Source organism: Paroedura picta, chromosome 16 (genome assembly GCF_049243985.1).
Source record: "Paroedura picta isolate Pp20150507F chromosome 16, Ppicta_v3.0, whole genome shotgun sequence".
Classification (NCBI taxonomy): Eukaryota; Metazoa; Chordata; class Lepidosauria; order Squamata; family Gekkonidae; genus Paroedura; species Paroedura picta.
Genome location: NC_135384.1, coordinates 5,038,035 through 5,065,710, shown reverse-complemented (window position 1 = coordinate 5,065,710; position 27,676 = coordinate 5,038,035). Strand labels below are relative to the sequence as shown.

The window sequence follows — 27,676 nt, the reverse complement described above, 5'->3', positions numbered from 1 at the left end:
TGGTCTTCCGGATGTTCGTGGACTACAATTCCCATGAGCCCCTGCCAGCAGTTGCTGGCAGGGGCTCATGGGAATTGTAGTCCATGGACATCTGGAGGACCACCGGTTGACTACCCCTGCCCTATGGCACAGACTGCGATTCGTACACTTCAATGTTGTTTTTAAATCATAATGTGCACTGAATAACAAATTCTTGTATTTTAATCTTGACATACATTCGTTGGGTTCCTGGCTCGTTTTCTCAAGTTGGCCTTTGGCTCCTTTTTTCGGTTTTAACCCCTTGCTCCTTGCCGACCTCCGCAGGCAGAAGAACCGCCCTGATGCTCTGCGCTGCCTTGCTCCACGTGGTCTCCCCCGACCCAGATCTCTCCAGAGCCGCTCAGGACTCCAGCCTCAGTGCTGTCACCACGGCCATCGCTCAGACCTTCAACCTGGCCCACCACATGCAGCTCAACAGCTCGGTCCTCTTGCGCACCTATGTAAGTACCAGAGGCTGCCGTGCGTTTTGCAGAGCGTGAGAAGTAAGTCCGGGGGGGGCCAAGTGCATGCGAATCGACTCGGTAAGAATACCGGTCCCTTTCCACACGCCTGCCTCCACGTGGGGATTGGGAATGTTCCTCCAGGCCCCTCCTTGAAATTGGTAGTGCTACGAACAGGGTGTATTGCAAGACTTCGGGGGGAGAAGTACCCATAGCTTTGCTGACCCCAAAATCTCCCTGGGCAATCTTGAGCCAGTCCCGGTTCTCTCTGAGCCCTCTCAGCCCCACCTACCTGCCAAGGTGCCTGTTGTGGGGAGAGCAAGGGAAAGGTGTTTGTAAGCCGCTTTGGAACACTTTCAGGTAGTGCAAAGTGGGGTATAAATGGGGCATAAAAATTCAGCTCTTCTTCTTCTTCCTCTCCTCTGCCTTCACACTCTACCGAAACCAGTGTCGGCAACAAGAAACAGCCCACGGCACCTTTGTCCCACCCCTGGAAACCCTTTGCAACATAGGAGGCCCCCTCCCTCGCCCCCTGCAAAGTCTGGATCAACAGAGAGGCCTCCTCCGGCTCCACTGCGAAACCTCCCCGGCCTCGGTTCCTATTCTGCCATCTGTGGCCGAATGCCCAAATATTTGCAGGCTCCACTTCCCCCAACCTGCCCGGGCCTAAGCTGCCAGATGTAAATGAGGTCATCCCTGCCCCTACCTGGGCAGGCGGCCAAGCCGCCGGCATCCACCTAAAGGAGAAACTAACTGAGGTGGAATTACGGTTCATTAGCCTGGGAAACATGAGTTCTAATGCTCCTGGGGTCCAAAGGGATGAGGGGCCGCTGGGTGCCGCCCCCGGGATTGCTGAGAGGTGACGGCTGGAGGGTACATTTCTCCACGCCCCCTCCCCCAAGCCCAAATCGAAGAAGAAAAAGAGCTGGTTTTTTTGGCTTACAATCGCCTTCCCTTCCTCTCCCCACCACAGACACCCTGGGAGGTGGGTGAGGCTGAGAGAGCTCTGAGAGAAGCGGGACTGGCCCAAGGTCACCCAGCAGGCCTCATGTGTCCCAAAGCGCCTTCCTTTCCTCTCCCCACAACAGACACCCTGTGCGGTGGGTGGGGCTTAGAGAGCTCTGAGAGAACTGCTCGGTGAGAACTGTGACTGGCCCAAGGTCACCCAGCTGGCTGCATGAGGAGGAGCAGGGAATCAAACCCAGTTCTCAGGGTTAAAGGCTGTCGCACCGAGCTGGCTCTCAATACCTATCAGCTAACTGGGGGATGCATTTTATATCTGAAAGGCTGTCCCAGACTTGGGGAGGGAGCAGGGTGTACATTTACCCGTGGGCACCTTGTTGGGGACCCTTGCTGTAGGGCTTCGGTTTCCCCAATGGAACTGATTGGCATTGGAGTCCAAGAGGGAACCATTTCCCCACGCCGTTCCTTGCCCTGCGATTCTGAGGGCCCTTAAAAAGGCGTAAACAAATAACCTGAATACGGTTCCCGCACCACCACCTTTAAGCCACACGTGTCAAGAAATAGTTCCTTGCATCCATCCTGAATCTATGGCTTATGAGTTTCATTGGGTGCCCCCAAGTTCCAGGGTTTGGGGAGAGGGGGAAAAAAACAGAGTGGAGATCCAGCTGTTTACATGGCTCTGAGCCACTGTGGAAGCCTCCCTCCCTAGAAACATCTGGCCAATGACTACGTGCTGGAGATAAACTGTAGAGAAGTTCTGTCCATCCTGATATCAACCACAGCCTCACCCCACCCTCCCTGTACGGAATCCACGGAAGGCCCCAGAGTCCTTTCCCCTCATTTTATCCTTACCAGAAGGCAGGTCAGACCAAGAGAAACTGCCTGCTCCCAAGTAACAGCTGAATGGAGACTTGAACCCAGGTCTCTGTAGTCCTAAGACCAGCCTGGCTATCTCCACCCTGCCTGGCCTCTTCCGGAGAGCCATAGAATGCAGTAAGAGCCCTGCTGGATTGGACAGTGGTCCATCTTGTCCAGCGTCAAACAGAGGCTAACCAGTTTCTCTGAAGGTCCAACAACAGGGCAGAGAGCCTGAGGCCTTCCCCTGATGTTGCCTCCTGGCTCTGGGATTCAGAGGCTCACTGCCTCTCACTGTGGAGGTTCTCTTTAGTCCCCATGGCTATTATCCACTGACAGACCTGTCCTTCAGGAATCTCTCTCTAATGATCCATTTTAAAAGCCGTCCGCGCCTGTGGCCATCACTGCACCCTCTGGCAGAAAATCCCACTTACATTATATTCTTTTGGCCAACCTGACTCTGTCACTTATCAGAATCAGAAGACCTTGACTGGCATCCAACTGCTTATCGGTTTCTTTGCATGCCCTCGAGTTCCAGCATTTTGGGAGAGGGAGGAAAAATCCTCCCGTTCTGATCCCACAAAATAATCCTTATAGTCACGGATTTTATGAGATGACTTCTCAAAGATGTGGTCTGAAGATGCTGGACCAGATCCAGTAGGCCTGGTGGCTTCCTGCCTGCTTCCCCTCCACGCCGACTCACTCCGTTTTACGTTCCTTTCTCTTGGCTTCCAGCTGATTCACCAGGGCAGCCCGTTCAGCGATCCGGACTTCGACGCCCATAAGATCGGTTACGAAGGGGTGCCGTCAGCTGCCATTCCTTTCCTCGCGTGGTCCAACCTCAGCGACTCCGAACGCCTCAGCCAGAACTACAAGGCCTACAAGGAGTTCTTCAAGTTCCTCCTGCTGGTCAGGAATGACCAGATGGAGCTCAACCCCGACCAAGAGGACCTCCTGGAGATGTTGAAAGTCACCCAGCTGCACATCAAAGGCCTCCTCAGCAACCTGACGTCCATCATGGCGGCCTTACATTTCCCAGTTGCCAAGGCGGAGGACACCCTCACCTTGCAGGCCGTCGGAGCCAACAACTTCGAGAAGAAGGTCCGGGGGTACATTGTCTGCCTCAGGTACAAGGAATGGGTCGACCGCACCGTGAAAGACTTTGCTCGCCTCACGAAGAAGTTCCCCGCTCCCAGCTTCTCCCCGTAGGACAGGCTGTTGAGGGGAACGCGTGTGTTTGAAGGCAGAGATCATGGAGGGCTTTCAAGTAGGAAGCTTCCCCGACAGAACGGCATTCCCACAGGTGGAAGAAGGTTTACGACAGGGTTGGCCAAACGGTGGCTCTCCAGATGTCCCCAGACTACAATTCCCATGAGCCCCTGCCAGTGCTGGCAGGGGCTCATGGGAATTGTAGTCCGGGTACATCTGGAGAGCCACCGTTTGGCCACCCCTCCCTTGACCCTTCAGCTGAATTCGGTTCATCGATGTCCGAGTGTTCCTGTGGACCTCAATTTCGGCTGCCGGGCTGCGGTCGTGTGTGTGATACGCTTGTACATATCGGGTTGTTATTTATGCCACACAGGAAAGTTTACATGGTTTATTTATGTCCTATTTAACGAAGAAGAATGACCAGACGTAACTTATTTTGTACTGCGAAGGTTTTGTAAAGCTCTGACGATCCCCAAGGGACGAGCCATTCCCAATCGGACCTGCTGCGTAAAGTTCTATGCACCTTCGATGGTTTATAATGACCAATCAAGCAGCCACTGAGAGCAAAAAAAAAAAAAAAAATCCCCCAAGCCATTAAGAATAAATATTGATTACTGGAAACATCGGGGTGGGGGGTGCCTTGTCACAAATTAGCCATTCTCCAGGTGATAGGCGGATCTCCTGAGATTACACTTGGTCTCCCAGCAACAGAGATCAGTCCACCTGGAGAAAATGACTGGTTTGGAAGATGGACTCTATAGCTTGATATCCCATTGAAGTCCCTCCCCTCTGCAGACCCCTCCCTCCTCCCAATCTCCAGGTAATTCTCAGCTTGGAGCTAGCAACCTCATCACAAGCCAATGGCCACAGTTGACGTGGTCCGTATGCCTTCCTGCAAGGCCTGTTCACAAGCACTTCCTCCTACCAAGCCTACAGATGTATGCTGTAGATTCCTCAAGACTTGACTGCTGTGCCCTCTGTGCTTGGCATCTCGTGGCGGGCAAAAGACAACATGGTGTTTCAGGGCTCTGTTCTCCATTTTTTAAACCAGGAGAGCCAAATTGGAAGGGGGTGGTTTGCCATTTTGAGAAGACCAAGAGATGGTGCTGAGGGGATCAGTTGGGCATGAAATTGGGGTCACTGTGGGTGGGCAGGTAGTTGTGAGTTCTGCATAGCGCAGGGGGTTGGACTAGATGACCCTGGAGGTCCCTTCCAACTCTAGGATTCTAGATGCACAGTTCTCTCTGGTACAACAAAGTAACTTGCAAATAAGCTCCTCTATAGTTCCCTTAGTTGTACTAAATATGCTTTTTTTAAAAAAAGGATTGTTTTAAATACCTTTTGGATGCTGAACGTTGTATATTTTTGATAAATTTTTGATAAAGTTTGGGATACATTGCTTTGTTTTGTTTTCTATGTAGGATTTTATTTTGTATAATAAAAGTCACATCACTGGATGCAAAAAAACTCAAATCTCTGGGGGCTTTTGTGTAACCTTTGTCTGTCTCCAGAGAAGCAGCCGTGAATTTCCTGCCTTCTGCAGGGGGTTAGAGCAGATGACCCTGGAGATTCCTTCCAACTCTATGGTTCTAAGTACAATTATACTTCAAACTCCCTCCAAAATGAGCATCCCTCCAAAATGTTTTTTTTTATGGGTTCAGAGTAGGATCTAAAGGCACCTTGATACAGTTGAATGCTGAAATGGGGTATCTTCAATTGGGTAGATGGGAGATTGCCTATGACCCCCTGGATCCTGACAAAGAAGAAAAACTCTACACTGGGGTCGGTGGGAACTACACAAGTAACAGCCGTACTGGGTAGAGCCTCAATCTGCTCAAACCGGCTCCCGAGAAAGCAAAAGTGACAGCAAAAAACACTCCTTACTTTCCTCGACGCTCCGGGGCAAGGAGGGGGGGAAAGAAAAGGTGCCCTTTGTTTCCTGGAGTTGTGTGGGGTGGCGTGCCAGCCTCGAAGCCTGAGAACACCTGTAGCCCAACTACTCTTTGCCTCCACCCTGGCTCACGTCCCTTTGCTATGAACGCACCGGGCGGTCCGGCTGGGTTAGAGCAAGGGAGGGAGGCGGCCGCTTGAGCAGAGATGCCAATTCCAGGTTGGGGGGGGGGGCTTCTAGAGAATGGAGGGTGGCATCATGGAGGGAAGACTCTCAGCCAACCCGCCCCACCAACCCCAAGGCCATTTTCTCTGGGGGAACTGGTCTCTTTTGTCCGGCAAGATCCCCAGGTGCCACCTGGATCTTGCGGCAGGGGGTTAGCCAGCGCCAGCCTCACAATTGGCCCTCCTGTGAACTCTCTAAGCACCCAGCAGCGTTCAGTTTCTCCCTTTGTCTCCGGTTATTCGCCTTTCTTCTTCTCCGAATTCCAGTCCTCCCCCTTCTCTCCCCTTGCCTGCTGCTGCCCCCTGTTGAGTGAGCACCGGCATGCTTCTCTTGGCAAGCCCCCTGTTGATTCTTGGCGGAGATATGGGCCGTGAAAATCCAACAGGGGCAGAATATCCCGTCAACTGCCTCACCACAATGAGAAAGCTGGAGATGGGAAAGGTATAGTAGCCCCGTCCGAGGGGGGGGGGCTGTGTCACGCACTGCAGGGGTGATGTGTATGCGTGTGTGGAATCTTTCTCCTTGCTGCGCTAATTCACTTTTGCCAGGGAGATTTTCATGTGCTGGAATATTCACAGCCAGTAGGGCTACCAACTCAAGGTTCGGAAGTTCCTGGATATTCAGGACCAGTCTAGGCAGGGGTGGCCAAACTGTGTCTCTCCAGATGACCGTGGACTACAATTCCCATGAGACAGAGGCTCATGGGAACTTTAGTCCATGGTCATCTGGAGAGACACAGTTTGGCCACCCCTGGTGTAGGGAATTATGCTCCTAGACCAGGGGTGCACGGTGGCTCTCCAGATGTCCATGGACATCTGCCAGGGGCCCATGGGAATTGTAGTCCATGGTCATCTGAAGAGCCACAGTTTGGCCATCCCTACTGTAGGCTTAAGGCCTCCTTTTTGGAAACCCATACTTCTCATAGCTGGTCATTTGGGAATGAGTTTGGGATCTCTACAGCAAGCTAGAAAAATGGATTGAGCAATCAGGTTTGTGACCAAAACAGGCACAACAGTTACAACCCCAGAACACTAACCCAGGAATAAGTCCAATGGGATAAAACAGAGGAGTTCTAAGTAGATCTATTGAGGATTGCTCTGTATATCTCCATCAACAAGTTTCAGCTGGGACCATTTTATTCCTTCCTGTTTCTCCATCCATCCTAAACCTTACTCTGACTTTTAACTTTTCTTCTGCCTGATCAGTTAGCAATCTTAAGCCTACTCCTCAAGGCCATCTCCCCGCCCCCCCAGTAGAAAATCCTGATGCAAAAAAACTCCTAAAATAAGACAAAGACGTTCAAGAGAGGCACGAATGTCTTACCTCCCTCAAGGACACTTTACTGGTAACCAGACACTCCCTAACTATGAAAATTGCCTTTCTGCAGCTTTATCAGGAGACTAAATGTTCTGAATTTATGCAAGGAGGAGTCGTTTTCTTTCCGCATTGTAGATTTTTTAAGAAGTCAGAGGCTCGGTTTGTTTACCGGGCCTAATCCAAAATTCTGGGATGACAAAACACATATTTTCAATCAAACGCACACATTGCTTGCTAAAGCAAGTGTCCGTTCCAAGCCGAAGGAGGAAGAATAATCTTCCAGGCCTCCTTCCGTAAGGCTGTTTCGGCACAACTTCTTGTAGCTGGAAGCGGGGCTGATGAGCAGAGCTCTCCGCTGTGTTTCATTTTATACCGATTAGTGGTTTTGTTAAAAGTTCTTTTACAGAGTCGTTTGAATTCGGAGGTGTCCCATGGTCTTTGTATACAATGTAGATGGCATGTGCGTATAATGAATGGCGGGTGGATACCTCCTGTACGTAACTGACACGCCTGGTTCTGGGTGCGAGACTTGACGGAACCAATTAAAAGGAAAAATCCAAAGAATCAGGCCAGAGTCCCAAATGAAGCAAAAGGAAAAATCTGTATTTACAAATCTAGGAAGACCCAATACAACTTCAACAAAGCTGACATACCTCTTAAATTACATCGCTTACACATTCTCATTGGTCCATGAAGTAACTTCCCCACCATTTGATTGGCTAAGTTCTCAGAGCAATTGTTTGATTCAGCCTACTAGGCAAGGGCATCGTTGTAAAGTTTGCTCTCTGAGCAACCTCCTGATGATGCATGATGCTGGCAGGGGCTCATGGGCATTGTAGTCCATGGACATCTGAAGAGCCACAGTTTGACCCGCCCCCCGCGCTGGCAGGTGCGCCTCTCAAAATGGCGGCCACCAGCCCGCTTACAACCATAAACACCACCACTTTTGAGACTCTCTCCTACAATTGTGTGTGTGTGTGTTTTGTATTAGTATTCGTAGACAAAAAAGACAAATGATAAAACAGGGAGTTGGCCAAAGAGAGAGACAAGGGGGGGCAGAGATGGATAGTTCCGGATTTTAGGAAAGTTTTCCCCTACGAATATTTTTCCCCCATTCCAGGAAATGGGCATTTCATCCTCCCAGCCAATTGGGTGTCCGGTGAAGTAAGGCCATCCCCCCACCCACATAGAAGACAATCAGCACGGAGGGGTGGAACGCACTCTGCAACCCCCCCTCCTCACTGGCTACAGGCAGGTAGTCAAGAGCGGAGGTGCAAGTTCAGAGAGGATATTTGGCAGCCAACAAAACCAAGTCCTCTTCGCTGCGGTTGGCCCAGTCCTGGTAGAGCTGGCACACGTAGTAGCCAACCAGTTTCTTGGCAAAGGTGTCCACAGGATTTGGGGGCTCCACCGGCAGCGCCGGCTCCGGGACCAAGTCCATGGCGGCCATCACGGCTTTCAGGTTGCCGGACAGGCCACGGCACTGCAGGCTGGCGGTCTCGATCTGGCGTTGCAGCTCCGAGGCAAGGGGGTTCAGCGTCTCCTGCTGGCGCTTCACGGCCTGGAGGAACTCCGGCAGGCTGGAAAAGGCCGTGACGTTCTGCTGCAGCCGCTCGGCGTCGCTGAGGTCCTTCCAGGCCTCGGGAGCACGGGCAGGTGAGGGCAGCCCTGGGAAAACAGGGACGGGGGGCTTGAAGTCGTCATCCTCAAAGGGTCTCCCTTGCTGGTGCACCTGAGAAAGAAAGAAAAAGGCATGCATCCGAAGGCAGCGTTAGGGGCCTGTGAAGACTTTCCCCTTAATGTAACTTTGGGACTCTTTTGGGCAGTGAAAAGCAGGGCATCAAAACCAACTCTTCTTCTGTGTCTCTTTAGAGGAGCTTTTCTCTTTTACCGTTGAGAAACCCCTGAAACATGCTTCAGGCTTTGAGAAACCTCCAAAGTGGCACCATTGTGCAGAATACGGTTGGGAAGCAGAGCTGTGGACACGCCCACCTAGGACTCCTCCCCTTCCCACCCCCTGCAGGCCCCTCATTGGCCATTTTGGGAGGGCAGGTTGATGTGACCATGTACAGTCATTATCACCCACTAAATGTTTAACACATTTTTAAAAATATACAAAAAAGTTAACTGACTCCCACCCATTTGAGAGCCATAAAAAAAAAAAACCCAGGGTGTCATGAAAACCAGCTTCTGAAAGCCTGCTTTGGAGCCATGAGGACTAGAAGCATACCCCTCCTTTTGCAAAATAGACTTTAAGCGACCCATGTCTTTGCTGAAGTCCCAGCCAGAGGGGCACGCTGCCTGGGAGACCACATTTGCTGGCAGGGGCTCATGGGAACTGTAGTCCATGGACATCTGGAGGACCACAGGTTGACTACCCTTGACACTGAGTATCTGGGCCTCCAGTGACACATACAGCCCCTTCCCCCCCATCCCCGCCTCTTGCACATTTTCCGGACTCACGTATTTGGCGAACAGCTGCTCCGAGCCACGTTGCATGGAGACGCTCAAATGATGCGCTTGGCTGATCCTCTCGGCTATTTCTTGCTGGGAATGCGAGGAGGAGGAGGAGGAGGACAGGAGCGTCGGCAAATCCACTGCGGACAGAAGTGGGCGAAAAGTTAAGACCGTCCGGGATCCTCGTAAACGACGCACGCCTCCGGCTCGTCTTTCTGTGCCTTCAAGGGGATTCTAAGGACACGTGCAGAGGCGAAAGACAGAGGAGGCTCACCCAGGGCAGAAACCGATTGTCTGCGAGTTCAGTGCGTGGGTGGGGGGCTTTGGGCTTCTCGGATAGAGCCCCCCCACCCCTCCACGCTGCGTCGGAAGCCACCAATGCAAGAGTGTTGAAATTTTTCAGCACCCGGCCTTTTTTGTTCATTTCCAAGCGGAGATTCGAACCTGGGTCCGGTCAGTTTCCAAGCGGAGATTTGAACTCTGGTTCGGCCTGATTTTAAGCAGCTGCTTCACCATGACTATTATAGGGGACCCTCGACATTCAGAGGCATTATGAACGGAGGCCGAGCCTGCAGTAACCTGCCACCTTCACCCCCTCCATCCAACTAGTCACTCAAGGGGAACCTTGATGGGGAGAGATAGGAGTCACACCTGGCCAAGCATGCCTCTGTGCTCAAGTCACCTGATCCCTAGTAAGAGAGAGTGGTTCTTCAAAGGTTTCTCCCAAGGCAATGATTAACTCCGGGCCCTGCCTAGGAGGCCCGAGGCATTGACGAATGACTAGTCATTGCCCGGCTGAAGAAAAAGGAAAAGCCCCCCCCCCCCCCCCCCGTGAGAGGTGGGGAAGGACATGGAATGGACAGAATGGAGCTAAGAGCACATGTAGGTTTGCAAAGAGCCACTGGCTTGATCACTTGTGGCGAGTACGGGCAGTCTCCAGCCAATCCAGCGAGCCTCAAGGTGCTACCCCAGAATTGTGCTCCTTGTTCTGGAAGTCTCATATCTAGTTGCTTTATACTGAATCAGACAGACTAGGGCAGGGATAGTCAACCTGCGGCCCTCCAGATGTCCATGGACTACAATTCCCAGGAGCCCCTGGCAGGGGCTCCTGGGAATTGTAGTCCATGGACATCTGGAGGGCCGCAGGTTGACTACCCCTGGACTAGGGGGTCTGTCAAGGTCAGGACTGGGTGTTGTCAGCTCTGACTGGCAGCTGCTCTCCAGGGTCTTTCGCATCACCGACGGTCCTTTTTTTACTCACTGGAGATGCCGGGGATCGAACTTGGGAGCTTTTGCATGCCAAGCGGCCCTTCTGCCACTGAGCTAAGCCCTCTCTTCTTATTTTACAAAGAAAAAAGGGGGAGTCACTCCAAAGAACAAGACCCCAGTAGAGCCAATAAGAAACATACTGAAATTTTCTTTTAAAAGGGGACAGAAGAGCTTTTTGTGTGTGTGTGTGTGTGCCCTGCTTTTTACTACCGGAAGGAGTCTCAAAGCGGCTTAAGATCGCCTTCCCTTCCTCTCCCCAAAAAGGCAAGAGATGGTCAGGGGTGCTTTCTGCCTTTTGTGCCTATCAGCCGTGGACTTCCTAAGTGGTCTCCCATCCAGGGACTCCCCAGAGCTGCCCCAGCTGAGCTCTTTAGATTGACCCCGAGCCGGCTAAGACTCTGCCCATGCGGCTCATTCACGTTCCACAAGTCAGCGGGCAAAGTTTTCCAACACACAGAAGCCCCCTTCCGATGCCTGACTGGGCCTTCCTTCCAAAGACCCCCCATGCAGCTAGAAGAAGCTGGTCTCGGCCCCCTCCGGACACCGACGGAGGGTCCCTTTAATCGGCAGCCATCTCCTCCCCCCAGCCACCTTCCACGGGTAAGGCAGGGCTGGCATTTGGCAGGCCGGTGAAGGGCACTGGGGCATTATTCTGCACAAACGTTTTCACAGGCGGCGGCCGAGAACCGGCTCGATTTTCTTGCAGGCTCCCCATTTTAGTAAACATGCTCCTATCCCAAACGCATCCTGCGTATATTGTACAAAAGCAACGGCATCCCCAACGACGCGAGATGGGCAAGGAGGGCGAGTTTCCTCCAGGCAGAGCTCTGGGGTGCTGCATCGGGGTCGCCAACTCCTGCTTGGGAAAGCCCTGGAGATTTCGAAGGGCATGGTTTGGGGAGGGGGGAGATGCCGGCAGGGTCTAGCGCCACAGCCCACCCCCTCCAGTAGCCATTTTCTTCAGGGGACTTGATGTCTGACCTCCAGAGGTCAGTCGTCATCCTGGGGCATCTCCAGCCCTCTCATTTTGGCTCACTGGGTCCTAGATTCAGCCAGAGAGACCCCTCTCCTGCCCAAAATACCAGGAGAATATTTCACCTGCTGGCCCCTTAAGCCAGCTGACAAACTCCAGGGCCACAGACAGAAGAAGCACTGGTTTCTTGCACCTCACTTGTCACCCCCTGAAGGAGTCTCAAAGCGGCTGACTGTTGCTTACCCTTCCTCTCCCCACAACAGACGCACTGGGGCTGAGAGAGCTCAGAGAGAACTGGGACTGGCCCAAGGTCACCCAGCAGGCCTCAGGTGTCTCGGAAGGGCTCACAGTCCCTGCCTCTCCCCACAACAGACACCCTGTGAGGTAGGGGGCCAGAGAATTCGGAGTGAACTGGAAACTGGCCCACGTTCACCCAGCTGCAAGAGACTGGAATCCAACCCCGTTCTCCAGATCAGAGGCCGCCCCTCTTAACCCCTACTAGACCGAGCCGGCTCCCTGCGTCGCAGCACGCAGCAAGGCTCCCCTCCTCCCGGGCGCGCACCCCACCTCGACCAGACTATAGCGAGGCGCGGGATTACGAGCGTTGCCAACCTCCCGGTGGCGCCAAAAAAACCGCCCTGCGCAGCCCCCAATCCCCAAATAGCTCTCAACTTAGATCCGGCAAGCCCCCCTGCTAAACAACCTACCCCAGCGACCCCCCCCCCCAGAGGCAGGATTCTCCCTTGACCGTGCGCTTGCCAACCTCCCGGGCGCCGAAGCTCTTGGGGAGATCCCAGGAGTTGGAGAGGCGCGCGAAGGCCAGCGAGAAGTTGGCGAGAAGTTGGCGAGAAGTTGGCAACACCCCCCCCCCCGGCCCCGCCGCTGGCCGCCCCCGCCGCGCTCCGTCGCGCCCCGAGTCCGCGTACCGGGCAGCACCTCCATCCTGCGAGGCCGGCCGTCCGCCTCCGCCGTGCGCCTCCGCCCGCCACTTGCTGCGCGCCCGGACGACGGGCCACTTTTATGCGCGGCCGCCCCGTCCCCGCCCCGTCTCCGCCCTCGCCCCCGCCCCGGGGCCGCCGCGACCCGCGGATGCCAGCAGGCTGAGGTCACCCGGCCCGACGCCGCCGACGGCAGCACTCCGCGAACGGGGCGCCCGGCCAGCCTCCACCCCCCCCCCCCGCGTCTCTGACTGGCCAAAGGGGAGCCGTCCGAAGAGGACGGGCCGCCCCGGCAGCTAAAGGAGGATCAGAATCCGCAGCAGGGCTCTGGGGAGGAGAAGGAGGAGGAGGACCGCTGCAAGAGATCATCGCTGGCCCTCGTTCCCACGGCCCCGCTTCCAGTCGCCCTCCCTTGCCTCTCCCCGCAACAGGCACGCTAGGAGGGGAGGAGGAGAGAGCTCGGACAGAACTGTGACGGCCCGGGCTAAGTTGCCCAGGGCCACGCACTAACAGAGAGGATTGCCAGTCTCCAGATGGGGTCACACCTGAGCCCCAAACTTTGAAGAAGAAGAGCTGGTTTCTTGTACTCCACTTTTAACGATCCAAAGTCACCCCAAATCAGCTTCCAATTGCTTTCCCTTCCTCTCCCCGTAAGAGACGCCCTGGGAAGTAGGTGAGGCCGAGAGAGCCCTGCGAGAACTGGGGCTGACCCATGTGGAGGAGCAGGGAATCAAACCCAATTCCCACCTTAGAATTCAGCACTCCTTAGCCCCTGCACCAACAATACACTTCCCATTTGCTTTGGCAGCTGGATTTTCCGGTGCAAAACAGGAGAATCTACTTTGAAACGTTAAGTCTTTTGCAAGGTTTTGCGGATGCTGCTGTGGATACTGGAAAGGCCTCTTGTGGGACTTAAAGGAGCCATGTCTGCACTGGAGCCGTAGAAAGGGAAGAGCTCATTAAGCAGGGTTGCCAACTTTGGGTCGGGAGGCTCCTGGGGATGTGGCACATGTGTAAGGCAAAGTTTATCGAGGAGAAAGACCTCAGCGGGGTATAAAGCCGAGAGTGTGCCTTCCCGTTTCTCCAGGGGAACCTCCCTGTAGTCTGGAGGTCAACCGGGATGCTGGGAAGATCTCCAGGCCTCCCTAAGATCAGAGGAGAGTCCTGCTCCCTGTGCAATGCCCTCCTGCAACCTTTCTGGAGGTAGTCAGGGTGCTGAAGATCTCAGTGAAACCCAGAAGGCAACACCACAGAACGGATTGGATTCAAGCAGAACGAGACCTTTGGTCTGCCTGCCAATAAATCGCCGGGATTCTTCAGGCATTTCCTCAGAAGCCTGTGTAAATAATGCGTAAAGTTCCTCCAAAGTTCAACGAGAGTCCATGCACGATCTGATAACGTCAGGCCCTCCCAACCTGGCCGGTTCCCTGGACTCCCAAGTAGCTGTTCATCTCTGATCCTGGCGGTTGCTTATTTTTTTCGCTGCAAGAAAGATCGGAGCTACTTCCTGTCTGGACACTTTCTTATTCCTCAGAAGGGAGTTCAAGGGGACAGACTTTCCAAGGAAAGACTCTGTGTACAGTTGCTCACTCTTGTGTCTGAGATTTGCCACAAATATGGGGAGGGGGGACCCAGCAGAGGGAAAATTTTCGTCACTGAGAGTCAAGTGTAGCCAACCTGGTGTCGGGGTTAACAGCAGCAGCTTCTAATCTGGCAAGCCGGGTTTGATTCCCCGATCTTCTTCATGCAGCCAGCTGGGGGACGTTGGTCTAGTCATAGTCCTGATAGAGCTGTTCTTGCAGAGCAGTCCTGTCGGAGCTCTCTCAGCCCCACCTCTCTCACAGGGTGTCTGTTGTGGGGAGAGGAAGGGGAGGCGATTGTAAGCCGCTTTGAGGCTGTTTTGGGTAGTGAAAAGCAGGGTATAAAACCCAACTCTTCTTTTTGCCAATTTCTTGGAGAACAAAACTGGCTTCTCCCTCTAATAAAGGCTAGGTGAGATTTCATTTTCCAGGTGATATTTACTTCCGTGCTATGGAAAAGCTTAAGCTGCCCGGGTCCACACATTTAGACCGAGAGTTCTCCCGGAATCACGACAAACTACAAAGAAAGAGAAGATCCAATTTTTATACCCTGCTTTTTACTATCCGATTGAGTCTCAAAGTGGCTTACAACTGCCTTCCCTTCCTCTCCCCTCCACAGACACCCTGTGAGGGAGACGAGGCCGAGAGAGCTCTGAGAGAACTGTGACTGGCCCAAGGTCACCCAGCTGGCTGCATGTGGAAGAGGAGTGTTGCGTTTTGGGGTGGCGCCAATTTAGATTAAAAACGAGATGCTCTAAGCTGACGTCCTTCAACTGGCGGCCAGCCACGAGTTCGAATCAAATCACCCCAGGCTCCTTAAAGGCTTCTCGTGGCCCCAAAGGCACGACAGACCCCTGTCTGTCGCTAAAGATCATTCTGGACTGATGAGCAATCCCATGTCACTCGAAAGCTCAGCTATTCTTAGGCCGAGAAAAGGGAAAAGCTGGATTAGACAAAAGGAAACATGGCTTCACTTAACGCTTAACGAACATGTGGGAGTCATCGCCAGGGTATTTTTATTAGTTTCTCATCCCATTGTTTCTCCCCCAGGGCAACGTACTTGATCCTCTCACCCACCCTGTCTTTGTTTTTATTTTAAATGCTTGGGAATTTCCGCCACTTTTGGGGGAATGCATCAATGGACGAGCCGACATAAGAGAAGGAGGAAAGAAGGAAAAGAAACACACTGGAGAATCAACTCTTAAAGAACTTTATAACTTTTCCGTGGGCACCAGACTGTAACGGGCGGATCTGGGAGGGAAGATGGCCGCCCACTAATGCATTTAGGATGTTTTTATCCCTTGCTTGTTTAGCTTCCCAAGGCAGGTCGGCTGGCCATTACCGGAGAAAGAATAAAGTCTGAGTCCAGCAGGACCTTTCAGACCAACTATATTTTATTGAGAATATAAGCTTTGGGGGGCAAGCACACTTCTTCAGAGATAATCAACAGATATTGGTGTGTGCACATTTCCGTGTTACACAGGACTCTTATTCAAGTAAATGACAATTGAATCAAAGTACAAATAGACTAAGTTAATACGGAGAAAGAACGTTAGCTTAGTGGGACTGTTACATATTTTGTGATTCCACTATCAATTGCTTGACCATGAATTCTGTGTAGCACGGAAGTGTGCACATGCTCACATTCATGGAAGTTATTGCAACACAGGGGGTTGGGCCTGGGTATTTTTTCTGTCCAATCTTTGACAAGTCTTCTTTTCACCACGACCTTCATGCCCCATGGCTTTGGGCCACGCCGGTCCCACCGTCCAAAGCGATCAAAGGGGGAGAAGGTCCTTCCTGTTTCACCAGTGGAAAAGCTGGTTGGATCCAGCTGAAGTTTTTTTTTTCATTTTTAATCTTACAGTTTCTATATCTGCATCCCGAGATATAGCCAAGGTGGCAAACGAGAATAAAAACAGCCATATAAGAATAAAACTCCACAAACGCTCCTGCGACAATCGATACATAACTCCAGTTAATAGAAGCGTTTACGGTAATTGAGTTGGGTAGAAGGAAATCCTAGGCTCCTTAGCAAACAAAACAGAACTGTTGCCTTGGAGGAGGGGGGGGGGGAATGCCACACCACTGTCGGTTTTACTGTCCTTCTCAGGATCCCAAAGGTCAGGGGTCTCTTCGCTTAGCCTTGTGTGTGTGTTTCTCACAGAGAGCATCGCCCTTCCCTTCTTGCCTCTGAAGAAAAGGGCTTCACCTTCTGTGGCTCTGCCCCTGGAATCTCCAGGCACTTCCTGACCCAGAGTTGGCACCCCTATAGGCCAACGTCAATCTGGCTACCTGAATGACCAGTATGCGGGGCTGGGAAACAGAAGCCGGTCGACCTCCTGTTGCAATTTCCCGCCTGAAATTAAAAAGGTTTCGCAATGTGCATGGTTGAGCAGATGCCCTGTAGAGCAGGGGTAGTCAACCTGTGGTCCTCCAGATGTTCATGGACTACAATGCCCATGAGCCCCTGCCAGCGTTTGCTGGCAGGGGCTCATGGGAATTGTAGTCCATGAACATCTGGAGGACCACAGGTTGACTACCCCTGCTGTAGAGGGCATCGGAGGAGACGTATATTTAGCGTTGATTGGACAGGGACTTCCCGGTGTGTTTCCATGGCTCTGATTGCCTGCTCTTTGGAGTGCACTTCCTCCCTGCTTGCCTCCATAACAGCGGTTGGACAGAAGAATGACTGCAGCTAGCTAGCTAGCTAGGTTCTCTCTCTTCCTTTCTCTCTCTCTCTCCTTAGTTGTTTCTCTTCTGAATAACAACAATCTTATTCTTTAAGCAGCTCTTTCTGCACATTCAAACTCTGTCAGCATCCAGGACCAGGGAAGTGGCATCCAACCAGTGCTGGGTGGACTTGGACCTCCCCCGTGAAAAGGCCAGGATTGCAGCTGAAGGTCCCCAGCCTCCCTCTCATGGCTCTTCAGATGCTCACTGTTTATTTCATCGGCTCTGAGTCCCAGGCCAGCTGCGGGCCTTCTCGGAAAGAGATGCTTTAGCTGGGGGTGTGGCCCATGCTCCGATAAGATCCAGGCCAGATCACTGGCGAGCATTGTCCGCCGGCTGCCTTTCAAAAGTATTCCAAAACTTCAAAGCAGTCCGCTGTGCGTCAGCCAACCGGTCAACAGATACCGAAGGCTGAGAACGGATCGGCCCACCGTTCCGGGATCTCCTCCGCCTTCTGCTTGGCTTTCAGGCTCGTGGATTACAGGCCCCCCCCCACACCTCTCTGGGCAGTGAGACATTCCAGGGACAGTGCAAACCTGGCTCAGTTCCTTTTGAGGAGAGAGTGCCAAAGTTGTGGGGCATGTAACATTGGCAGGGTTTGCAAACATCCAGGCAGACCAGAGCTGTAAGGGCCAAGGAGACTCTTCCAGCGCAGCATCTCCCCAAAGAGTGTCAAAGCGGCTTACAAACGCCGTCCCCTATGCACAAGAGACTCCCTGTGAGGTCGGTGGGGCTGAGGGAGCTCAGGGAGAACTGGGACTGGGCCAAGGTCACCCAGCTGGCTGCATGTGGAGGAGGCGGTGTGGGGAATCCAATCCGGTTCTCCAGATTAGTGGCTGCCGCTCTTAACCACAAGACCACGCCGGCTCTCTCTTTAATGGGATGTGAGATCCTCCTCTTCCGCGTTGGCTCTCTCTTTATCGGTGCCTTTCATCGCCGCCACGGCCAGAGAACCCCGTTCAGGAGGAAGTCGGCTTTGTTGCGGAGTTCACGTTGACATCTTTCTTTGTCCTTTGATTTGTTTCTGGAGGCTTCCTGGAGGATTTTCAGCCAACGGGTGGGGCCGAAACATTCCAACAAAACCAATGAAAACAAAAAAACCAGGTGTGGAGTCGGGTTGCCAACACTGGCTTGGGGAATTCCTGGAGATTTTGGGATGGAGCCTGGGGAAGACAGGGACCTCGGTGGGATGCAGAGGCATTGAATCCCCCCCCCCCCTTCAAAGCCTCAATTTTTCCCAGGGGAACTGGCCTGTGTTGTCTGGAGTTAAGTTGTCATTCCTGGGGATCCCCAGGTCCCCCCTGGAGGCTGGCATCCCTAGCTCCACCCTCTCAAGCAGCCCTTTTCTCCAGAGGAACTGATCTCTGCAGTCTGGGGAGGAGCTGTGATTCTTGGGGGATCCACAGGTCTCCCCTGGAGGCTGGCACCCCTACTTGTCATGCCAGGAGAAGGCCAGGCCCCACGTAGAGACGGGTCCCTTGCGGGGCAGTGGGGCGAGATGAGGGCCAGCTTCAGAGCCAGGACTCCCGAATCCCCTTTGGCAGCCAGAACAGGATATTGACGGGTGTCCAGGAGGAGGAGGAGGAGTGGGGCCTGCAGGAGGAACGCAGTCTGCCCTTTAGATCAGGCAGCTCGAGGCAAGTTGCCAGTTCGGCTGGTGATTTTCCTTGAGGAAGCTGGCAACCCAGCCGGGGGTTTCCCCTTCCTGCCGCGTACAAAGGACACTGAACAAAGAGGACTCAGAAAATACCAGCCTGGCTCTGTGGGCAGACCAGGGAGGAGGACTGTTAGCCGAATTTGAGTAGAGAAGAGCCGTTTGTTTTTTTGGACTCCGCTTTTTACTATCCAAAGGAGTCTCAAAGCGGTTTTCAATCTCCTTTCCTTCCTCTCCCCACATGCAGGTGAGGTTGAGAGAGAGCTTTGAGAGAACTGAGACGGGCCAGGCTACAGAAAATTGTGCCCCACTGAGGCCCCTGTCCTCCCCACGCGCCATTCTCAAATCTCCAGGAGTTTCCTGACCTGGGCTGCCGACCTGTCAAACCCTAACCTTCTTGCTGCCCATTCTGGGAATGGCCGGGCTTTCACGGATACTCCCACGGTCAAAACGGATTTGAGGCCAGGATAGGCCCAGGGATTTCCGGCTGCCCCAAAGCCTTCTTTCCCCAAGCCGGTACCACCCTGACTCATTCATACTAAGCCCCCCCCCCCAGCCCCTTTGGCAGACGGAGGTAATGGTGACCCTAACAAAGGGCTCTGACTCACCCTGATGAACTAGCGGGCTGTGTGGGAAATCGACAGAGCTTTTCCGCTTCAATCCCCTCAAAGCTGCTTTGGAAGCTTAATTGGGTCGGTCTCGTGGGCTTGCGAAGGGACGTTTGGGAAGGTCCCCCCCCTCCTCCTCCCCATGCAGCAAGCTGGGTGACCTTGGGCCAGTCACAGTTCTCTTAAAACTCTCCCAGCCTCTGTCCTGCCTCACAGGAGAGGAAGGGAAAGGTTCTTCTAAGCTGCCTTGGGACTCCTTCGGGTAGTGAAAAGCAGGGTATAAAAAAAGAACACCACTGCTTCTTCTAGACTGTGAATTTCTTCTGAGCATGTGCAGAATGCACATGTGTTCTCGGGACTGGATGGGTGCTGCATCGGTTGAATTTCTGCCATGCACAGACTCTCTGCGGGGAACAAATCGTGGCTGTCCTAGATGCGTGGTGGAGATGGCTCTGAGACTGCCAGCAATTAGGGCCACTTGGTTGTGCCTGTTTCCTCCATAAAGTCTGCGTGGGAGAGGCCAGCCTGAACTGCCCACTTACCCGAAGGTGTCTTAACACGGAATGGATATTTTTTCCCCTGCCCAATACTTATCCCCGAGGGAACGTTCTGCCACAGCGGTTCTCACCCCAATTCTATGGCATCCCTGACGGGAACTAAGCAAAGACCGGGAAATCCCAAACTCTGAAGCAAAGAGGATTTGGAATATTTTTATGGCACGGTGGGTCCGATTTAGTTGCCCACTGCCCCCCGACGGCCAGACGGAGAGGGGCGGTATAGACATCGACGTATCAGCCATCATTAATCAATAAATAAAGAGTGATATCCCTCTGGAGGTTGGCAACCTTGAGGGCTGGTGGAACAATCTCTCTTCTCTCTCTCTCTCTCTCTCTCTGTCCTGCGCTACCCGCTCTCCTGGCCGCTAGAGGGCGCTCCCCTCGCTCCGGACGCAAACCGAAACGGGAGCCAGACCGGGATCGCTTTCTTCCGACTGCGAATCGCCTTCCTCCCCCGCCGCCCTTTCTCCCGTTCGGCCAGGGGAGGGCAGGCGAAGGAGACGCCAAGGCGGAGGCGGCGGAGCGGGGGGAGCCGTCGACGGCGCCGCGCCCGGGGCGCAAGAGCGCGGCGGAAAAGGGCTGGTTCGATGGTTCGGTGGCCGGCCGGGAGGGAAGCGCCTCGGGAGGGCTCGCGGATGCCGCGCCTGTCGTCGGGAGCTGGAGGGAGCGCGATGGGCTAGAGAGGCGGCCGAGCGCCGGGGGAGAGGCAGCCAGCCCGCCAGGGAGGCAGGGAGCGCACGACGCCGGAGCCGTCCGTCCATCCATCCATCCGTCCGTCCGTCGGTCCATCCGCCGTCCGCAGTGGCACCCAGATGTCGGGGCGGGCGGTGCGAGCCGAGACACGCAGCCGGGCCAAGGATGACATCAAGAAAGTGATGGCGGCCCTCGAGCACGTCCGCAGATGGTGAGGGTCCCCGCGGGCGCGCCGGGCAGTAGTCAAGCCGCGCGTCTTGGCCGCCCGCCGGGGAGGTGGCGGGGGATCCGCGCGGGACGCTTCCCGAGGGACTCGCTCCGGGTGTGGGTTTGTGTGTCTGGCAAGAGGGGCGGGGGGGGGGAATCATGGGAGGCGAGCGGTGCTTCCCAACTTCCCGGTGGGGCCTGGGGATTTCCAGGAATGACAGCTGATGGGGGCGCCACCGAGATCGGTCCCCCTGGAGAAAATGGCCGCTTGGGAGGGTCGGGCCGACTCTGGGGGGTCTCTCTCTCCAAACCGCATCCTCCCTACCCAGATCAGTAGGCCTGGGGACCTCAATAATGGAGCCTTTATCCGGGGGGGGGGGGGGGGGGTCAGATCTCTGCCACTGTGGCTTTGTGCTGTTATTTTTTTTTAAGTCTTCTTGCATAATGTAGTTTTGGAATTGGCAAAATGGACCTGGGATGGAAAGAAACGGAACTGCGGTTTTAGCTGTTCCGGGAGTCGGTGAGGAGGGGGATCCAGGAGCTGATGGCAGGACTCTTCCGCCTTCTTTCCCCCCAGGGATGGCCTGGTGGTCATAAGACTTGCTTCCCCTTTCTCTGCTTCAGGCCTGTTGATCAAAATCTGCGGGTTTATGCTCTGTTCAGCCGGTGGCCGGGTTGGTAGAGCATCTGGTGTTCGCCTCCTGAAAGCCCCCAAGTTCCGCCCCCTGGTCTCTCCAGAGAAAAGAGGTGGGGTGCTAGGGATGGGGAAGATCTCTGCGCCAGACCCAAGGATCTGTCTCGGTAGAAGCCACTGCCAGCTTGGTATAGTGTACAGGTGGCCAAACTGTGTGTCTCTCCAGATGTCCATGGACTACAATTCCACTGGCAGGGGCTCATGGGCATCGTAGTCCATGGACATCTGGAGAGACACACAGTTTGGCGACCCCTCTTCTTCGGGGAAAGAGAAAGGAGCTGTGTGCAACGTTCTTCTTGGGATGGGTCACTGCCACCCTCTCTTATGGACGCTCGAGAAGATGGTTCAAAATGTAGCAGGTGGATCTTCTTACCTGTGCTGAAAGACTCTCCGTCGGTCTATAAGGCAAGATGGGTGGTGGTTTCCAGGAGAAACCCCAACTTTCGTTCTTCTCTTCCTCCTAGGGAAAAGCGGTGGGTCACTGTGGGAGACACGTCCCTACGGATCTACAAGTGGGTGCCCATCGTGGACCCCCGGGATGAGGTATGGGGGAACGCTTGTGTGTGTGTGTGTGTGTGTGTGTGTGTGGAATCTTCCGAACTCGGTTCTCCCGGCAGCCCTCTTCCCCATTTCTCCCTCCTTGTTCTCTCTCGACAGGAGAAACGCCGGTTGGCAAGCCACAGCGAGCGGCAGAGGACCAAAGAAAGGAGGGGTCGGATCCCCGGACTGCGGAGCAACCCGGCCCTGCTCATGCTAGACCTGAACGGTACGAAGGGGGGAGGAGAGGAGGGGTCGAAAAGGCAGGATCGCCCTCAAGCTCATCTCCTGCCAGACTTCTGTTGGGTCAGATTGGATCAGACCCCCCCGAGGCCGAGCTGGGAATGTTCCGGGAGATTTGGGGAGGGCGGAGTTTATTACTTATTATTCTTATTTATTAAATTTATATCCTGCCACTCCCGGCGGCCCGGCTCGTGGTGGGTAACGACATAAAAACCCACGACAATAAGACCCCAATGAAAACCTTACAAAACCTCACATAGTGGCAAAATCACTTGGTGATTTCCACCTCACATGGTGGCAAAATCATACCAGTACATCTGCCCCTGGGGCAGCAGGGCGCTATGCCAATATGATCTCCCACAAATACCCTGAACAAGTGGCATGTTCTAAAGGGGGGCGTGGGGTGCTGGCGTGGTGCTGGCAGGGGCTCATGGGAATTGTAGTCCATGGACATCTGGAGAGCCACAGTTTGGCCACTTGTTCTAGGCCGTCTTTTGCCCTTAGAACAGACTCTCTTTGCTCCCCACCAGATTTGGCTGGGCCTGTATCGACAGCATCGACAGAGCAGGAGGGGCCCTGGGGATGGGAGGGAGAGAAAAAGAAGGCGGCCATTTTGTTAGGGGCCTTCGGCGGCCCTGGGAGAGCTACGGCTTCTAGCGACCCTTTTCCTGTTTCAGGGAAAGAAGAAAAGGGGGCCAGGTCAAGGCTAGCAACGTAAATAGAAACGGCCATCCAGGTTCTTCAGGGGGATGGTGCTTTGGATTCCCACTAACTTGTCGCTTTCCCGTCTGCAAGTATTAAACTGAATCGGTAGCGTCTGAATCGATATCTCCCCGAAGAATCCTGACGCGAAACGCAGATATTAAAGGCCCTTTCTCTGCAGGACCTGATTGTTTATTTCTATTTTCTTCTCTTTCCTGCCTCCCCAGACGAGAACAGCAACCAGAGTTCGCTTTCCGAGACCTCCCTCGCCAAAGGGGGAGACACCAGCCCCAGCGCCACCCCGGACCGCAGCCAGACGGTGACCCCCACCCCTTTGGGGGAGCTGAAAGCGGAGGACTCCCAGCCCCCCTTGCTGGGGCAGGAGGGAGGTAGGCTCGATCGGAGGCGAACGGGAAGGCAGTGCCGGCTATCAGTGAGCTTTCCTAAGATCTGTATATATTTAAAAAAATGTCTGGCTATCCCATTGTTTTCATTCTTGCCTTGGGCACAGATGCTGGGGTGCTGCCTTTGGAGGGGACGGATGAACCCCCCATGCTCACAAAAGAAGAGCCAGCTCCCAAGACGTCGGATTCTCCGGTGAGTGTGTGGGATGGGGAGAGACAGCAGAATAACCTCTAACTTTACTAACTCGGGCTGAATATCTGGTGACCTCCCTAATATCCTGGGGGTGAGAGAGCTCTAAGGGATCTGTGACTGGCCCAAGGTCACCCAGCTGGCTGCATGTGGAGGACCAGAGAATCAAACCCGTTTCTCCAGACTAGAAGTCGCCGCTGTAAGCCACAACACCACGCTGGCTCTGGGACTGAGGGCCAGAATGCCACAAAGTTGTCCTTGAGTATGCACCCAAAAGCTTATACCCAGAATAAAACTTTTCTGGGTCTTAAAAGTGCCCCTGGACTCAAAACTTTGTTCTGCTGCTTCAGACCGACATGGTGACGCACTTGAATTTGAGAAATGGGGAGGGGGAGGGATTGAAATTTTGCTAAATTTTGGATTGGGGGGAGCTCGTTCCTACTTTAACTCATGGAGGCTCACTGAGTAGAAACGGTATGGGGTTCACCTCTGATCTTCCCTTCCCCTTTCAGGAGAAGGACGCGGGAGGCTCCTTCGAGGGCACAGAAGCTCTCGAGAAGCAGATCCATGAGGCCGAAGACCCACCAGCGCTGGGGGAGCCGCCACTGAAACGGATCCGTGCTGAACCCCAAGGATCAGAGGCCGGCCAGCCCTCCAAGGCCTAAGCACAGGCCCGCTTGGACCCTCTCCCATCTTTTTGGACAATACGCGTGCATCTGTGGAGAACTTTCTGGCAACGAATGTATTCGGTCAACCTTAGGTTTAACAAAAATCAGCCACCCATGACCCGTTCCCATTCCCCTGTGCCGGCTGCCCAATGCTGAAGGCTTCCTGCAAGCTTGCGCCCGCCGTAGGTTAAAAAAAAAACATGGCGGCACTCATGAACTCTTGAAGACACTCCATGATTGCTTGGGAATGGAGTCCAATTTTTGTGTTAAGCCCCGGATGCATGCGAATGACAGGGAAAAGCACAGACAGAAACAGCACGATACCCAAAACCGTGTCGCTTCGATGCAGATGAGAGGGAAGGAGGAAGTGAGGCTTGAGAACAGGTCCTTCCTGGTTCCCTCTGGGCTGCCTTGAGAGGAACGAAGAATCACGCCGTGTGCATGGTGGGGGTGGCGTCTGATAAGCACGCCTGCCCAAAGGCAAAGGACCAAACAGGACAGTTTTGAAAAAAAAGCATTAGGAAAGTTACAGGGTTCCCCCTCCCCAATCCACACCTTGCAAAAGATGCTGTTTGCTTCTTTATGTGTGACAGTACAGCTTCTGCAAATCAGAGGAAGGGAGAGGGCCATGGAGCTGTTTCCAAAATTTTGTTCAGAGCCATGAGGGATAGAAACTTGATACTCCTTTTTTGGCAGGGGGGCGGGAAGTATTTTTCCACAAGACAACAGCCTCCCGGCCCCATTGATTGCTTACAGGCTAAACACCCATCCCAGTATTCGGCGCTACTCGTGAGTCGCCCCTTGAAGCTTTGCTTCACTCCCGCTCAACGGGATTTCATTTCAGCCAGCTGAGCACCGAGGGCCAAGATGCTGTCCCTGTTTTCAAAACCGTTGCCTGCGTCATCAACGCATTGTTGTTTCCGATACCGGAATCTGGGCCTCAGCTCTCAAAACGGCCTGGGAGGAGAGGCGGGAGATCCAGGTTCTGTGGCCAGCAGGAGAGGAGATTTACTACCTCACCTGTTAGAGTTGAGGGGGAGCCTCTGAGATGGTGCTGAGGTCCTGGGGAAACCATTGGGCGGTCTTGTGGGATTGAGGGCACCACGGCTCCTGGGTCCTGTCCCGGCAGCAGGAGAAGGGTGCTGGGTGCAGTTGGAGCAAAGCGGCCCATTCCCCGTGACTCCTGGGCCCGAATCTGGGCCCGAGTTTGAATTCCATGTGTTGTAGAGTCCATGGTGTGTACATACGTCTATTTTTCATTATAGAGTTTGCTACTAAAATGCCAGCTCTGCACGTGCGTTTGCATCCCGCAGTCCCACGTCTGACCCAACATATGCTCGGTGGCTTTTGTGCGTGTGGTTTACTGTTTTTCGCTGTCTCTTCCTCGAATGAGAGGGCGGGACGGTCCTCGAGGGGCACAACGTTCTCCTTGCCACGCTAAGACGCCTCAACGGATCCCCCGAATGGACGTTGGCAGCAGAGGGTGCTGATGCAGGCAGGGTGCAAAGGAATCCAGATTTCAGCGTATAACAACCGTGTTATCGAACACAGGAAAATACACGATTACAAATATATCGCAAACACTTCCGGGCCCAAATGACAGCTTCAGATCAGGATAGAGCCGTACAATTATATCAAACGCAACCCTGACCGTACTTGATTCGCCCAAATGGCCTTCTTCAGTATTTTCCTGTATTTGATATCGGAAATATTCCTATATTCATGATCCATTTCATGCGTTTTCCTGTGCTTGATAAGACGTTTGTTATATATCAAGTTACAGCATTACTGGGCCCTTAAATCTGGATTGCTTCCACCTCCTGGTTCTTCATTCCGTTTCTGCACTAGGTTTTTCCTCTGGTGTTTCTTGGTCGGCCACATGTGCAAGCCGCTTTGAACCTCTAATTCAGGGCTGGTTTGAACTGCTTTAATGCCGTTGGGGGCATCATTTGCACGGGTGACGTGGGGCACTTAGAGTCAGGGGTGGGTCTGTCGTGTTCCCTGGTTGCAACTGGGGAGTATGTATCTCAGCAGCTAAATTGTACGGCAGGGAGAAAGGGAGCCCCACGCCACGCCAGTGGTCAAGAGTCCCAGGGACAGCATATGTGAGCAGAGGGTCACACTGCCATGGCTCCCGGAGGTCACATGACCACAAGAAGCTGCCTACTGAGTCAATCCACTGGTTTCAGTCACCTGCTCTGACTGGCAGCCGTTCTTCCCGGGTCGAGGTCTTTTACATTGTCTGCTGGCTCTAATGGGAAATGCTAGGAAGCCAACCTGGGACTGCAAACCTGAGGCTTTACCTCTGAGCTGAGAGGAACACCGTAACAAAGGAAGGAGAGCGTGGCCTTTGCTTCTTCACCAGGAAATGAGGACCGGGAGGAACTGGATTCTCCCCGCTTGCCAGGAAGAATTCTTCTCCAAGTGCCAGTTGCAACTGTCAGCGAAAGAGAACTCGGTTCTCTTCCGCAGGATTCAGGGCTGCTGGGTGGTGTCCCACCTCCGTGCCCGGAAGAACCCTTTCAAGGCAGGATCATTTAGGAGAGTTCTGGGTCTGCTAAGAGCTCACCGTTTCCTGTTACTCCCCACCCCCCAAGCTTAATCTTCCTTTCCTGCTTCCTCCTGTTTTTCCTCCCCTGGTGTGACTTAGTTTTTTAGTTTGTAAAGTTGAGTCTGATCTCATCATCCCTTCCAATACTGGGGCACAGAAAAGCAAGGGACAGGGTGGGGGCACCAGGGGACGCAGGTTTTGTAAATTTGAAAACAAAAGAATCCTTCCCTTGCCCCAACAGTCCAACCGTTACTGAGCCTGCTCTGTGCTCCTTCAGGCAAGTTTAATCTCGTTTCTGCTCCCTCCTGCTTTTCCTTCCAGTTCTCCCCTTGTGTGTTGTACCTTTTAGCTTGCGAGCTTGAGTCTGATCTCATCATGCCTTCCAGCATGGGGGAATGTATAAGCAAGGTGGCACCTGGGAGCTCTCCAAATGTTGGAATGTTAGCTTAGTAAATTCAAAACCGAAATAATTCCCCCCTCAACAGTCCAGCTGTTGCTGTGCATGTTCCATGGCCCTTCAGGCCAGCGTTTATCTCCCTTTCTGGCTTCCTGCTTTCCCTTCCAGTTCTCCCCTCCTATGAATTACCTTTTGGCTTGTCAGTTTCAGTCCGGTCTCAACATTCCTTCCAGCACCGGGATATGAATATTTAAGGTAGAGGGCGGTGGCACGGGGAGCTCTCCAAATGGGTGGGAACGTTTGCTTTGTACATTTGAAGATGAAAGAATTCCCTCCTCAACAGTCCTGCCATTACTGAGCATGCTCAGTGGCCCTTCAAGACGCACAGAATGTTGAGGGCAGTTGAGCGTCAGTTGGGGATGGAAGTACCGTCAAATAGAGCAGGGGCGGCCAAACTCGCTCTCCATAACCCCAAACTTCCTTGATGTAGAGAGCCAGCGCGGAGAGCGGTGGCCTGTAATCTGGAGAACCGGGTTTGATTTCCCGTTCCTCCCCATGCAGCTAGCTGGGTGACCTTGGGCCAGTCACAGTTCTCTCAGAGCTCTCTCAGCCTCATTTACCTCACAGAGCGTTGGTCGTGAGGAGAGCAAGGGAAGGCGATTGTAAGCCGTTTTGGGACTCT

General features: G+C 53.7%; 3 protein-coding genes across 4 annotated transcripts; 2 read left to right on the top strand and 1 right to left on the bottom strand.

Moving 5' to 3' along the window:
- Window positions 1-309: 309 nt before the first annotated feature.
- On the top strand, window positions 310-3,608 carry LOC143826113 (cardiotrophin-2-like). The gene is made up of 2 exons (XM_077314744.1): window positions 310-479; window positions 3,033-3,608. Exons 1-2 carry the CDS (start codon window positions 321-323, stop codon window positions 3,504-3,506), a joined length of 633 nt encoding a protein of 210 aa, XP_077170859.1. The 5' UTR covers window positions 310-320; the 3' UTR covers window positions 3,507-3,608.
- Window positions 3,609-7,521: 3,913 nt separating this feature from the next.
- On the bottom strand, window positions 7,522-12,676 carry CTF1 (cardiotrophin 1). 2 transcript variants are annotated; one of them, XM_077314753.1, is made up of 3 exons: window positions 12,575-12,676; window positions 9,403-9,536; window positions 7,522-8,671 (listed from the first exon to the last, which is right to left on the bottom strand). In XM_077314753.1, the coding sequence occupies exons 2-3, from the start codon at window positions 9,436-9,438 to the stop codon at window positions 8,219-8,221; spliced, it is 489 nt and encodes a 162-aa protein (XP_077170868.1). In that variant the 5' UTR covers window positions 9,439-9,536; window positions 12,575-12,676; the 3' UTR covers window positions 7,522-8,218. The 2 variants fall into 2 exon arrangements, with proteins under 2 accessions (XP_077170868.1, XP_077170867.1); XM_077314752.1 differs by having other exon boundaries at window positions 12,565-12,670.
- Window positions 12,677-20,086: 7,410 nt separating this feature from the next.
- Window positions 20,087-25,859, top strand: BCL7C (BAF chromatin remodeling complex subunit BCL7C). The gene is made up of 6 exons (XM_077314734.1): window positions 20,087-20,612; window positions 21,767-21,845; window positions 21,960-22,068; window positions 23,012-23,173; window positions 23,296-23,381; window positions 23,891-25,859. Exons 1-6 carry the CDS (start codon window positions 20,521-20,523, stop codon window positions 24,041-24,043), a joined length of 681 nt encoding a protein of 226 aa, XP_077170849.1. The 5' UTR covers window positions 20,087-20,520; the 3' UTR covers window positions 24,044-25,859.
- The last annotated feature ends 1,817 nt before the right edge of the window (window positions 25,860-27,676 follow it).